The 13,531-nt window shown below is 39.7% G+C and overlaps 1 protein-coding gene across 1 annotated transcript in view; it reads left to right on the top strand.

The window, feature by feature from the left end:
* Positions 1–13,531, top strand: part of IPMK (inositol polyphosphate multikinase) — a 44,906-nt gene that overhangs the window by 15,202 nt on the left and 16,173 nt on the right. Inside the window, exon 3 of the mRNA XM_072869565.1 lies at positions 6,928–7,024. Within this exon, the coding sequence (XP_072725666.1) occupies positions 6,928–7,024 (97 nt within the window). The remainder of the gene's footprint in view (positions 1–6,927; positions 7,025–13,531) is intronic.

The raw sequence follows: 13,531 nt of genomic DNA, 5'->3' as shown, positions 1-13,531 counted from the left end.
TGAACTCTTGAATAGTTGGAGTTGCTAAAAAAAAATCTTGGAGAAGAAAGTTTGTATGAAAACACTCTGGCTGCTGTCCTTGTTCAACTTGCTTTTGCATCTGTGAGGGTTTGGATGGGTCAAGGTGGTGGTTTCTGACCAGGTCTGTGTCTTCCCTTAAAATGTGAAGCAGTATTCATGTTGCACTACTTCATGAATTGCAGTAACAGAACTGTCTTTTGGCACAATAGTTGTAAAGATAGATGAGAAAACTGGTTGTACCATACTTCTTCAGGGGAAGTATGAATAGGCAAAGTGACTTGACTTTTTGCCTTGAAATTTGATAGATCTCTCTGGCTGCTGGTAGCTTGAGTTTTTGCAGTGGGTAGCTTCAGGACAGCATCACTACAGCCCTATTGGGTGAATGGTAAGTGTTGTCAAACTAAGAAGGAAGAGTAAGAGTAAGTAAGAATGGGAGAAGTATTTAGTGTGTTAAAATTGAAACTTCCTTACCAGATGACCAACGGTAGTATGTCTTAACCATTTTTTTAGGCTATGTTCTCTTTATTTTGGCCTCTAGTGGAGAGTACCTAATGTGAACTCTGGTCCAGTCTGTTGTACGTGCACGTTGACATAACTGAACCAAAGGAATGTAGATTCTGCAGTAGAGACCTTGATGTGCAATTTGCCATGTACTTTTGGACGATACTCACCTGAGAGTCTTGTAACCTACTTAGGAGGCTGCTTAACAGGTGTTTGTGCTGTCAGTGTAAATACAATCACCTACACTTTCCTGGGTATCTTCTTTAAGAGCTTATTTTTTTCTTTTTAAGAAAAAGCTGAATCGGATTGTGGTACCTGAGGGATCAGGCTTTGTTGCACATCCTGAAAGAAGAATTATCTTTTGACTTCAAAGAGCTCTCAAGTTCATCGAAGACTCCAGCTCCTACGCAGTTGAAGATGAATGTTACATCTGATTGTGCTAGCGAGTTGTGAATCTAGGAGAGACTGAAGGGCAAGAGGAAGCTCAGTTCTGTGGCAAGAGATTTGTGATGAAACGTGATCTCTAATGTTGCAATTTTGACCAAGAAGGCCCTGATGCCCGCTACCCTGCTCTGTGCTCAGCTGAGTGGCTTGCAGCAATTGTAGGGGTGTGTGGGTAAAGTAAATAATTTAAACTTGCTTTGTTGTTAATCTTTAGTTGCCCAGGAATCTTGTGGGATGAAAGATGAGATGAGAGTTTGCTGTCTTGTGAAGAGGGAAACAACCCTTTTCTGCTCGTGATGGGGTAGGGTCAGGTGCCTGCTTATGTCTTTCAAAATACTGCCTTGCCTCTGCAGTAAGCAGTTGTTGGAAAGAAAGAGGGACTGGATGATCTGTCTCTAGCCAATTTACCTCTGACCGTTTCAGAGCGACTTGCTGTGTATGGTAACTGCAGCTCTTCACTCACGGCTCCACCGTGGTATTTGTTCAGCATTGCTGCTGGTAGCTGTGCCTGACTGCTGCCTTTTGGTTTCTGCTTCTGTCTGCTGAAGTTTTGAAGCTCTGCCACATTCTCAGAAATGGATCAGGGTTTGCTTTGCCTCTTGTAAGGATGATTCCATGCCTGGGGCTGCAAATCTTGCTAGGGTCAGCCTAAATTTGACTATATAAAACATGTGGAAGTGGATAAAATAAGACCTACTGTTTTTTTGGTGTTGTTAGAGAATGACTGGTTGATAAACATGACCAAATAAGTATCTGTTTGGGAGATTTCTGAAGCTTATTTTCACAGCCTTCGTTTTTTTTCGAAGGTAAGATGGTTAACTCGTTGCTATAACTTTTTTTTCCTGACTTCTGGAAGAGGATATGATTGTCACAGGTGTGCGCCATTCTTATTTGAAAATCCATTTATGGGATCAGATTGTGGGAATATATCCCAAGTTGTTTTAAGCTTTTTTTTTTTTTTTTTACTTTCTGTAGATATCTTCAGTGAGAATAATGATTACAATCTCATGTATAGTACGGCTACATATTGGATAGTAAAATAAGCAATTCAGTATAATAGCATTTAATATAACAGCATTCACAAATATTTAATTTTTGGAATTGCTCTGGTATCAGATATTTTGAATATAAGCAGAACTGGCTCAATTCCAGTCATATTTTTGGAAACAAATACTGCGGATGCTCGCAAGTCAAAACACGATGGTACTACTTTGGAAAAAAAAAAAGCAAGGGCTACTATCTGAGTTGTAAAGCCAAGCAGTTATGAATTGCTAAAACCACAGCTGCTGTTTCAACCTCAATTTTTTGGCCCTTGTATTTGCCTGGTGTAATTGGGTGATGTAGGAGTCCGGAGGGAAATGCAGTGTGCGCTCAGGTAATTAAAGTCTGTAATATAATGTATACACATTGGGAGACAGAATTAAGATTGCACTATCATCTGTAAATCTTGCATTTGCTAATTTGAGCACATGACTTATTAACTGCTCGCCACCCCTCAAGAACACCCCAAAACCACATTGGAAACTGAACTCTCTGCCTGTTGTTGGTTGGCAACTGGTTGTGTATCCTGAGACTCTGCAAGCTATAGTGCTACTGCCTTTAGGGTCAATTTATGATAATTGGCAACAAGAAACGGGGATGCTTCAGACTGGCATGCCTACTCTGGCATTTAAAGTTTCCTACTCAAACAGCTTTAAAATAAATGCAAATTTAAAATATATATTCTTTTAAATCAACTCTTTTATGTACTTTAGAAGATGCTCTTTAGACTGCATTTCTGTCAAAGTGGTATTTTTTAATCAGGACAACTGAAGATGGGTCTGTACTGCCAGAACTAGTTTCCTGTTGAAATTTAAACATTTGTTTTACTCTCCCTCTGTCGTTTATGTGATTAGCCAGTCTTTAGAAAACAAAAAAACCCGAATGTCATGCTGCTTTAAATAAGGAAAAGAACATTCCCATTCTCCCAAGCAGCCCCTGTTTGCATTAAAAAACAGATGAATCTGTTTGGATCAGACTTAACAAAACAAACAGAGTGTACTTTGGATTAGAAACTAAGGGATGGTAAATTTGCCTCGGAATTAAAAAGTCTTGAGTAGCTGGAAATTATGACTTCATGGTGTCTATTAGACTATCTGAGCTGCCACAGGGCATATCTGGGGCATATTCTTCCTGTGAGTTAGTTGCTGTAATTTGTAATGGTCATGTTGTGAGCCCTCCAAATGTCAGCATCCTGTTTACTTGCTTTTAAGCCCAACAGTTATTACATTTTTATGTCTCCAGTTTGTGCTATTGGAAGAATGTAGCCTGTGATATGTAGAATGGATACCTCCCCTGGCTGAGCTGACACTGAATTGTTTTGCAGTTCTTGATTTGTTGGATGAAGACTATGTACAGTTACCAGTAAAGCAGAAATAACTTCTATTTGTCAGTGTATGCTGGAGAAATGGACCTGTTGTTACATGAATAAAAAAAAGCACAGCTGCTTGAAATGAAATTGGAATATTGCTGATAGAAGTAAAAATATAATGGTTTATTTCTAAAGGTTGTTCTGGGGTAAGTGATAACCTGTCTCTTCCATGAGTTTTCCAGCAAGATTGGTAGTGGTACCTTTTGGGGCATGAGGTGCACTGTTTATTTCCTGTGTAATTTTAGGGATGGTTTTGTCATGAATACATTTATATTTGGCATTCTGAATGATATTTAAATGTGTAGCTTGCTACCAGGTTGCATGAAATGAGAAGAAGTGCCCATGGCACAGGTGCTGTTTACGAGGCCCCTCTCTGATGAGCAGAAGTGGTTCTCTCCTGCATAGGAATGAACATAATTCCTGGAATGGCTGGTTTTGTTGCTTTGCCCACACCAAAGGACTTCCTCTGATCTTTATTAACTGAGTGCTTATTCTTGTTTGACATGCAAATACATTACAAGGCTGAGATTGAGGTCTATATTAAGGTCAAATAAGTGCTTTGTATATGTTACGTCAAACTTATGAGGGGAGTTTATTACTGTTTCTGGGAGCAAGATAACTTCTTGAGAGACAGAAATAATGCTGAAGTAATGATACTGAACAATGCATTACTGTGAGTTTTGTTTCAATTTAAAATGTCTTACATAAGTGTATTAAAGCATAGACTACTTGGAATATATCACTCCTGGAGCTCTTTTCCCCATTTGGTCTTGACTTTGGGCTATTACACCCCATTATAAATGATCTGAATATCTTTATTGTATCCTACTATTTGAAATACACAGGAGCATACTTGCAGTTACTTGCTAAGTTGCTAAGTCTAATCACCTAATGTTGGTGATTAAAAAGTAAGTAAAAGCAAGACTACTGTCTCTCTAAAAAATGGAAGTGCTCTCCTGACGTGTCACTCTCTGAGAATCTGCCTATAAATTAAGCAAATGAGTTCTTATTATGTTTGCCTGATTTTTCAGTTGCATCCAGTGTTTCTCCTCCTTGTCCACTGCACTTTTTGCTTCCATCTCTCTCCTCTTTGTCCTGACCTAAATATATATACTTGCTCCCAGGTAAAGGCTGTGATACTGCATGATGGTCACTGTCTCTCAGATCTGCTTAAATTCACCAGGGAAAAGAGTATTTGTGCTGTGTGCAATGCAATTCCCTGTCTTGGCTATGAGGTGCTATGGTAATAAACTACCACAGTAAACAAAAATTGGGTTTGTACTGCTTGTCTGAAAATACGCGCAGCATGAAGTAATTCCACCAGTCAGTGCTTGAAGTCCTGGCCCAGAAACAGCCATCTGCATGGTGGGGAACAGTGAACTCTCTTACAAAAGATAGCAGTGAACAGGTCTGTGCCTCAGCATCTGCATGGTGCTAATCTTTCTCTTCTCTCCCACCCTTAACCCTTAATTTCTTTTTTTCTTCCTTAAGCTAGTAAGATCAAGTTACATTGCAGTCTTCTGGGGAAAGCCCTGTCTTCTGCTAGCAACCTCTGAGGCTCAGCAAAGAAATGTTGCATAAATAAAAATAAACAGCCGCCACTGATCCTAGGGCCAAGCAAGGTTTCTCTTCTTAGAGCACAAGAATATCAGCATACCAGCTTGTGTTAACATGGAGCAAAAATAGGCCTAGACGTACAATTACCTGTAGTCCTCAACGGTGACGCCAGCTTGTCAAACCAGGACGTGTGAAAAGAGATCAGTGCCCTGTACTGTGACACTGTGACTTGTAAGATACACACCCAGCGACTTTTGTATGCTTAAGATAGGAACAGTAGTAGAGGGTGCAGCAGTAGGTGTATGTCAGTGTTTTGCATCATGCTGTGAACATATTTGTGTGATTTGAGCTTTGAGGATTCAGTCCCCTCCTTAGAATCTTTAAAATGGGGCTTATACCGTGAGCTAGTTAAAGGAATGGGTCAAATGCTCTAGCATAAAGTTGGCGTGGATTTGGTTGTATCACCTTCTTGGTCACTGCCCAGTAACAGTGCTGGCATAAAGGTGTCGGAATTGTGGCTGGTACAAGCCCAGGAGAGCCCTGTATTAGATGTGCCTAAAGGGCTATGAAACAATGCCGTGCGTTTGGAGCACACTGGTGATTTGAGTTTGCCCAGTTTGAGGCTTCTGCGATGAAACCTAAATTTAGCACAAACCCACATCAACTAATTTTAACATTCTGCTGCTGCATGAGGCTCTGTCTAGAGTTACGCAGCATCGGTCATCATAGCTGAGGCTTGCCTTGATGCTCTAAAATAGTAGCTGGACTTCAGGTCTGGGGTGTTTTTCTCCCGAGATGTATTAATATTACAATGCTAAAGGCATGTATTTTGTGATACCGACCCTTTGTAGCTTCCATCGTGAGATATTCTTCCACCGTGGTTCAATGTGGATCTCAAAGCAATGAGCTGAGCCAACTCTGTAGAGCTCTCAACACCTTAAATAATTCTTTGCATTGCTTCTGACTTTGCAGTGGGCTCTGACTGCACTCCTGTGCATCGCATACTGAAGTGAAAGCAGAATTGTTAGCTTGCCCTGGTCACTTGTGTGCAGCGTCTGTGGGTATTGCTGTGCAGCCGCTGCAGGGTTGAGGGATGGGATAGAAGTCTGATAGCATCAGAACTGTGGCAGCTGCAAGGGGATTAGGATGAGATGGTTCCTAAATGCAGTAATAATCATTGTAACCTGTACTTGTGTGGATATAGATCTTTTAGTCTGCAAAGCATGTTGAACCGTGCTGTAGGCTATCCCCTATGCCTGTAACTAGATCCTTTGGGTGGGGTGGGGCGAATCTGGTCAAGGGAATGGTTTTGAAACCCACTTAATAGCAACACTGCAAACTGGTGACAGTCATGCGGATCCATAGCAGATAGTATCCAAGGCTTTGTTGTAACTCTGCAAAGAATTGCTCCTTCAGGAATATAAGCCAGCTGCTGTTCCCAAACTGTTCTTGTGTTTCTTACAGAAGTTGAAAAAAACGTTGAGAGCATTAAACCTAATGAAAAGAAATATATTTGAATTGTAACTACATCACACAGACAATGCACAGGATGAGTTGTTTTGGAGGAAATGAGGAAATACTATGCAGTCTGAGCTTGTATACTTTACCTGATATAACTTAAAAAGCTTTGGATATATGATACAATGTAGAATTCCTATGTAATCTTGGATCCAGGATGGGAGAACACCCTTATCGCTAAATAGGCTTCAATGCTAACAATTATAGTTTAGATTTTTATTCAAGTTAAGCCATAAATTATTCGTAGTAGAGTTGATGCATTTTTTCCACTTTAAAATTTTAAAGAAAAGATAGCATTCATTTATGTTGGACTGTGATAATTATCATCTTCATCTTGTATGTTTTTTAAATGTAAAGTAGAAATCTTAAACATATGAAAACAAAGACTGTAAGAAATTATAATTATGGGACAATTGGAAGTATAAAATGAATGTTTTAAACTGATGGTCTCTCCACCCCTCCCCAATTTATTTCAGGTTTATGACTCCAACTGTTGCGACAGCATTCTTCTGGAGCTGCGGGAATATCTGCCAAAATACTTCGGTGTCTGGTCACCACCTACTGCACCAAATGGTACTGTTCTAATTTTATCTGTTAATCCAAACCTCCTGTAAAAATCTTCTGGGGACTGATTTTTGGCAGTTGCGAGCTCTGTAGGGGTTTTTTGGTTTTGTTTTGTAACCCACTAATGTTCTCTCTAGCAACCAGTTCCAGTTTGCAGTCCTCTGGCTGGATTAGTTCTTTGGGGTCTTCCTCCCTGGGCAGATGGAGCATGACCGTTTGTATGGTAAATGTTTCCTGAGTAGCTGGACCTGATGCATATTGCCTTCGAGCTGCCGCTCTGCTCTGGGTCATGTTGGAGGAGTGGGCTGGTTGCACATTTATGTCTGGTCAGGCCATCAGGGCAAGAGACGGGTACTGTGTGGGTGTGTAAGGAAGAAAAAATGGATAGCTTGGGGCCTAAGGGAAGGCATTCAAACTGGAATCTGCTGCTGGATCTCCAGAGGTTGGATCCCATTGCCATGCCATATCAAACAAAGCAGTTATTTCAGCAGGTGCCCTTGCTGGGGAGCTCTGCTTGTCATCCGCTGTTACTGGTTTAAATGGAGCAAAGCTCTGGTATCTTAACTTAGTGTTTGTATAACATGTTACGAGTCAGGAACAAAAAGGTATTTTGGAGGACAATTGAGGTTATCTCTTCAAGAGAAAAAAGATATTATTGATGTCTTTGAAACAGAAACTAGTTTTCCTTCTGGGGACTTTTCTTATTCACATGGGGCAAGTGGAGCTTCTGGAACATACAGAAACAAAAGGATGCCATCAAGTTTATTTAAATACATGGGCACCAAAACTAGATGCTCTGCTCCTTTAATATAACTCTGTCTTCTTTTGCTCGTGCTGTCACTTGATAGACTTGTTTTCCAAAGAGAGTAGTAAGACAGTGTCCAAAGACACTGTCTAAACTCTGCAAAAAGAAATGCGAGGAGGATTGTGGTAGCACCCAGCACTTTCTTGGCTCAGATTTGCCTTCACGCTTTCATATTTGGCACTGACTCAAATAGCTCTACCGGAGCTATCTTTTTCCTTCCCTCATAATTTTGTGTGTCATGGAGCTCACTTAATGTCCCCTCCAAATTGCAAATCAATTTTTTTTGTTCACAGTAGGATCTTAAGATGTAAAAATATGTGGTCTAGCCAAGATACAGTAATTCAACACATCCCTAGTTTACTTTTGGAATTCACTAACACTGTGCACCATGGGGCTGAATTTTGGCAGGTCTCCACCAGTAAGTAGTTCAGGCATAGCCAGTAGGAGTAACTGTTTAAAGGAAGAGTAACTTTTGATTTTGTTTGTTTTGCTTCTTGAAAAGAGTGTGCACTATTGGGAGCCCTCTTCATAGAAAGCTATGGCAGGGGTTCAAACAAAACACTCCATTGCCCACTCTGTTATCTGTAGTATTAATGAGTTTTGTGTAGTCCTGATAGAAATCAAATATATTAGAGATGATGGAGCTTAACAGAATGCAAGCGTGTTGGATACATCCAAAGCTAAGGAGGTAGCCATTCACGTTGGAAGTCTTCTGTTGTTTAGCAGGTATTTGCAAATGCAGTTTTGCTAATGCTAGACGTGAAGGAAAACCTCTGTGATGCATTTGTGTGTGTGCATCAGTGCTTGGCACCAGAGGTGAAAAGAATCAGCCATGTTGCATTTAGACTGCATGAAAAGTAGGAAAACAAGTTTAGAAATATAGGAAGAGGGGAAGTAATCGCACAGAGGAGGGACGTGGAGAGGCTATTTTGGGGAAATCGGGGATGGGTTTGTTACCTGTCCCCCCCGAAATTAGCTGTGGATTAAGCTCTGGTTCAAAAGATTGAACAATATGCCTAGCTGCTGTGGTGTGTCCCAGTGACATTAGATGAGGGAATCTAGCTACTAGAAAGATATCTAATTCTTAAATGTAGATTGAGGATGTATTTGTAGGTTTTTGCAGTCTTGACACTGGAAGCCTGACCTTTCCTTTGGCAGGCACTGCTCTACGGACTCTGGGGACACAGCTCCATACAACCTCTCAGTAGTGAACCCAATAATTCCCTATTGTTGCTAAATTAGCCATAGGTGACTTCTAAAAAACCAAAATTAAATTAAACAACCTATCAGTTACCAAACTGTGCTTGCTGCATGTTCTGAACTACATATATTTTTAAAAAGTGTTTGTGTGGAGGAGCAACAGCTTGCCAGGTTTGCCAGGGCAGAGAGAGGATGGCCATTGGTGTCCTTGTTTCATATAAAGTTATTTTATTTATGAGATGGGGAAGAAGGAGGTCTCTTTGAATGGTGTCTTGTATGTGTAGCATGATAGTTGTTATCTTGACTAGAAGAGGTTTGAGAGTTTGAATAGGTTCATATAGACATGAAGAGAATCGTAGGCTTGTGGTAGGGAAAAAAAACAGAGTAACTTAATTTAGGACCACTCTGACCTTGATCTGTGACTGTCTCTGAGTTTCCATGTGACAGGTAAGCAGGAACTGTGGTGGGTAAGGTGGAGAACACAAGGAGTTTATTTTCTTAGAGAAATATTTAGGGAGAGGCATCACTCTTCTATGCTGGAAATGTAGATGAGTGGATGAAATTGCTAGCTAAAAGGGGTGAAATGTATTAAGTGTAAATGAGACCATAGGGACTGTGACAGAAAAGACAGACTGATATTCACAGTGTCAGTAAAATTTGTAAAATAACTGTCCTGTTATGCTGAAATTGCATACCTAGTACTACTGCACAGGAGATGGAGTTAGAGGTGGATGACGTGCCATCTCCCTAAGCTAATCTAAAATTGGAGTCAGACAATCTGATTTGAACTTTGGGTTCACTGGCATTGTGGGCATTTTGATTTTATGAATAAAGAAGTGGAAAAGTTGTTATAAAGATGTAGGAGCCATGTTAAGCTTTTTTATCTCCTGCTGAGAGTTCTGATTTTTGCTGCCTACTTGTTGCCCCTGCATGTTTTTTTTAAGTATGTTTACTGCTGCTCATTTCATACTGTGCTCTAATTTTTGTTGCCTAAACTGAGAACAGGGTAGATAAATATAAGCCAGCTTCAAACCTTTCTTTTCTTGTTGCTGGGAGCAACTGAGGCTTTTCCCTGCTTATTCATATGTTTTGAGAGATGTCTTGTAAGTTATGAGAAGTCAGATGCCTCAAGTTATTTTGTCATTTCTCATTCCAGTGAGGACTGAATGCATCAGCATGTATGTGCTGAAGTCTGCAGTGGTTCATGCCATGCATACTTGCTGAATTTTGGTGGTCTTTTGGTTTGTCTCCTTTGGGACTGTAGTAAAATATGTAAATGACATGTCAAGCCGCATCTTCCTGCCTCCTTTCCTGCCACTGAAAAATAGAAAGGGGGAGGGCAAGCCTCTGAGGAATGATTTGTTTAAATCCTTGAAATACATAGTCAGGATTATCTGCCAAAACTAAGATACAAAAATCCTTATGAATTCTTTTTCCTGCAGGGGATTTTAATTTAATCTGGTTTTAGATGGCGAATGTGTGATTTTTCAGAAGCACGTTGGGTTAGTAGTGTACTACATAGTAACTTAGAAAAACTGAACTGCTTGAAAAATCTGCAATTTTTTGTTTAACAAAACAAGGAGAGGAAGGAGAGTGCTCTAGTTATCTAGGCTCAGCTGCAGACTTGTTGATGACCTTGAGAAGGACACTTGGGGTCAGATCCTTAAAGACTTACTAGAGCACCTGACTTGAAAAGGTAGAGCAGTGTTATCTACTGATGTCTGAATCTGAAGCTTGCTTTGTTTGCCTTAGTCTTAATGCTTCGAGATATTGTAGGGGTAACTGTTGAAAGTTGTGATATGATCTGATACTGTGGTTTTGGGGTCTGTTTCAGTAGACCATAGGTCTTGAACACAATGCAAATAAGAACCAAACAGTGCCAGGAAAAACAAAGCATAAACACTTGATGCATTTTTCTGAAGCTGTAATGAGAAAAAATAACTTGGTATAATGCTTTATCTGTGGTGGCATTGCTCTTCCCTCAAGGACAAAAAGCTTTTTGAGAGTGAGGGTGTGTGCGTTGAACAGATGTAACATAGTCTTAATTCTGAGCTAGCAGTTAGCTAAGGATGAAGACGTAGATAATGCCAAAAAGTATGAGAGAGATGACTCATTTCTGGATAATTCACAGGCTTTGCCAAGTAATCAGTATTTCCCAGGGTTAGTGTTAGCTCCTAAGTTATTTTAATGCTTAATTTTTTTTAAATAGTAATTGTTACATTTTTAGGAGGTCCGTAAGGGAGATATTCTAGCTTAACAGATCTGAAATGCTTGGGGAACTAAAAAGTGACAGATATTTAGAACTTCTAAATATTTTGGAGGTGCTGAATGTTGGTGCTGTATAGTTAAAAAGAGGGATTTGGACCAGCAGAGGACAATGGATAACCATGGGTGCTCTAAAATGCTTTTGATGGAAAGAGCACAACTGTCTTGCCTGCATGTTGTCTGAAGGGAAGTATGCTAGGTTTTGGGAGATTTAACTTCTGCCTTTTAAGCTAGTTATTTTTGAGTACACTTTTTGTTGCATTATGGAAATAGATGTTTTACACTACTTTATATACAGTGGTATTTTAGGGTTGATAAAAACATTGCATCTAAACAATTTGTATAATTTGTGGTAACTTGCAATTTGTATAATTTTTTATTTGTATCACTTTGAGTCTGGAGGTGCTCACAATGTAATCCAAAGGGTTGTGAAGTTGGTGGTGAAGGACTGCAGCCATTTTCTGAGACATTTTTGTATTTATTTTCTTTCCTCACCTCCTATGGCATACCTCTGGCTCAGTGCTTTTGAGAGCTAAATACTGAAAACCTTGAATTTCATTTAGTTGTTGTTTTCTGGATTGTTTTAGAGTGATGACATGAATCTATTGATTACAGTGATTTCTGTAATATGGTGGGAAAAAAGGATAGGTGTGAAGAATGACACTTAGATTTTTACAATTTTTGTTTTAATAACAGATTGATAACAGGTTATATGGACTCCCCTGGATTCAGTAGTGGTTCCCAAAGCCCCGCAAAAGCTGTGCTAATATCTGACTGAATTAGACCTGTGTATAAAAACTTTGAATAGAAGAAGTGGCACCTGCTGTTCAGGTGATACAGAATACACTTCCTGGTAGGGAGAGTGTTTGTCCTGCTTCTCCTTAGGGGATATCTAGTGAGCAAATATCAAGTATATTTGCTGCCTGCAGCTTCTCAAAGTTAAGTATGAGTTATTTTAGCTTGGATATCCCTGCAGTTGTAGCTAACAAACCTGGTTTAGAGGTGAGCTAGTCTATAATGAAACTCTTTTTGCTGTAGCTATATTGATTCTGTAGCCCAAAGGACATTGAAAAGTACTGTAAGCTGATGCAGTAAGTTAGTTAAGACTGGATTTTTTTAAAATAGTGTATTGGTTTGACATGCTTTCCTGAGAATGACTTTACATGAACAATATGCTTAGTCCCATTTACACATAAAGCAGGCATCTAAGGATTAAATCAAACCTATTTCAGATTGATATATATGTACTTTGGGGAATCAGGACATTCGATCATGATGGTGTAAAAATTGAAGCTCTAAGTAAGACTTATTAAAGTAATAAAAGTCCCTTTCATTTCTTACCCTTAAGAAAGTGTTTCTACTTACTAAGTGGAAATTGAACATTGCTTGGTCCCTTTATCTTGACTCTAACTGGTTTTGTTACCTGTCTGTACAGCTATCGAAACAAGGCACTTCTCTCCTTAAACTTGAACTGTTTTTGCTTGCTTTGGCAATCCCATTTTAGATCATGCTGCAGGAATGGGGAATAATACAATGTTTTTGTGTATTCAGATTGCATTAAAGCCAAAGAAATACACTCATGGAATAGGCTGTACTTGAAAGAAAAACAAACGTCAATGTGAAGTTTGTCGCTGATAACAGGTGGATTTGCAGAAGCTGAAGAATGAGATGTGTGTTAATGCTGTGTGTTGTCTTGGTGCATATCATGCCCTGGCAAGGGCTGGAGCTTCCTTCAAGCAGTGTTATCTGCAAGTCAAGCAGTTACTGAAGTTTGTTTTCTTGTTGTGTTCTGGCAATCGGTGCTGTAGATCATGTTGGTTATAGCCTCTTATCTGCACTGGAGGAAAACATAAACCAGTTTGACCAGGTTTTAGATACTCCTTTCAGTCTTCAGGCCCTCCAAGGGCTTGGGGTTTTTCGGTCCACCCACCCTCCCAAAGGAACTTTTGGAAATGGATGAAAGGCAGCCTAGGATTTGGGGAGTGTTTTCACCAAAAGGTGTGCCATGAGAAATAAGTACAGATGGGAGTGGGATAAAAAGAAGAAAAATGAGATGCATTTCGGCCCCTGTAGGGTAGGACTCTGAAATGTTAATTTCATTTTTAAAGTGACACAAAGAAAAATTGCTGGTTTAATTCTAGCTCTTTCACACAGAGAAAGAAAAAACATCTCCATTGCAAAACCAGCCATGTAGTAACGTGCATTTGTATGTGCATTATTAATGCTATTTGGAGTATGTTAATGGC

This window comes from Ciconia boyciana, chromosome 8 (assembly GCF_034638445.1).
Source record: "Ciconia boyciana chromosome 8, ASM3463844v1, whole genome shotgun sequence".
Taxonomy (NCBI): Eukaryota; Metazoa; Chordata; class Aves; order Ciconiiformes; family Ciconiidae; genus Ciconia; species Ciconia boyciana.
Note: the sequence above shows the minus strand (reverse complement) of the source record. Positions and strands in the feature narration are given on the sequence as shown.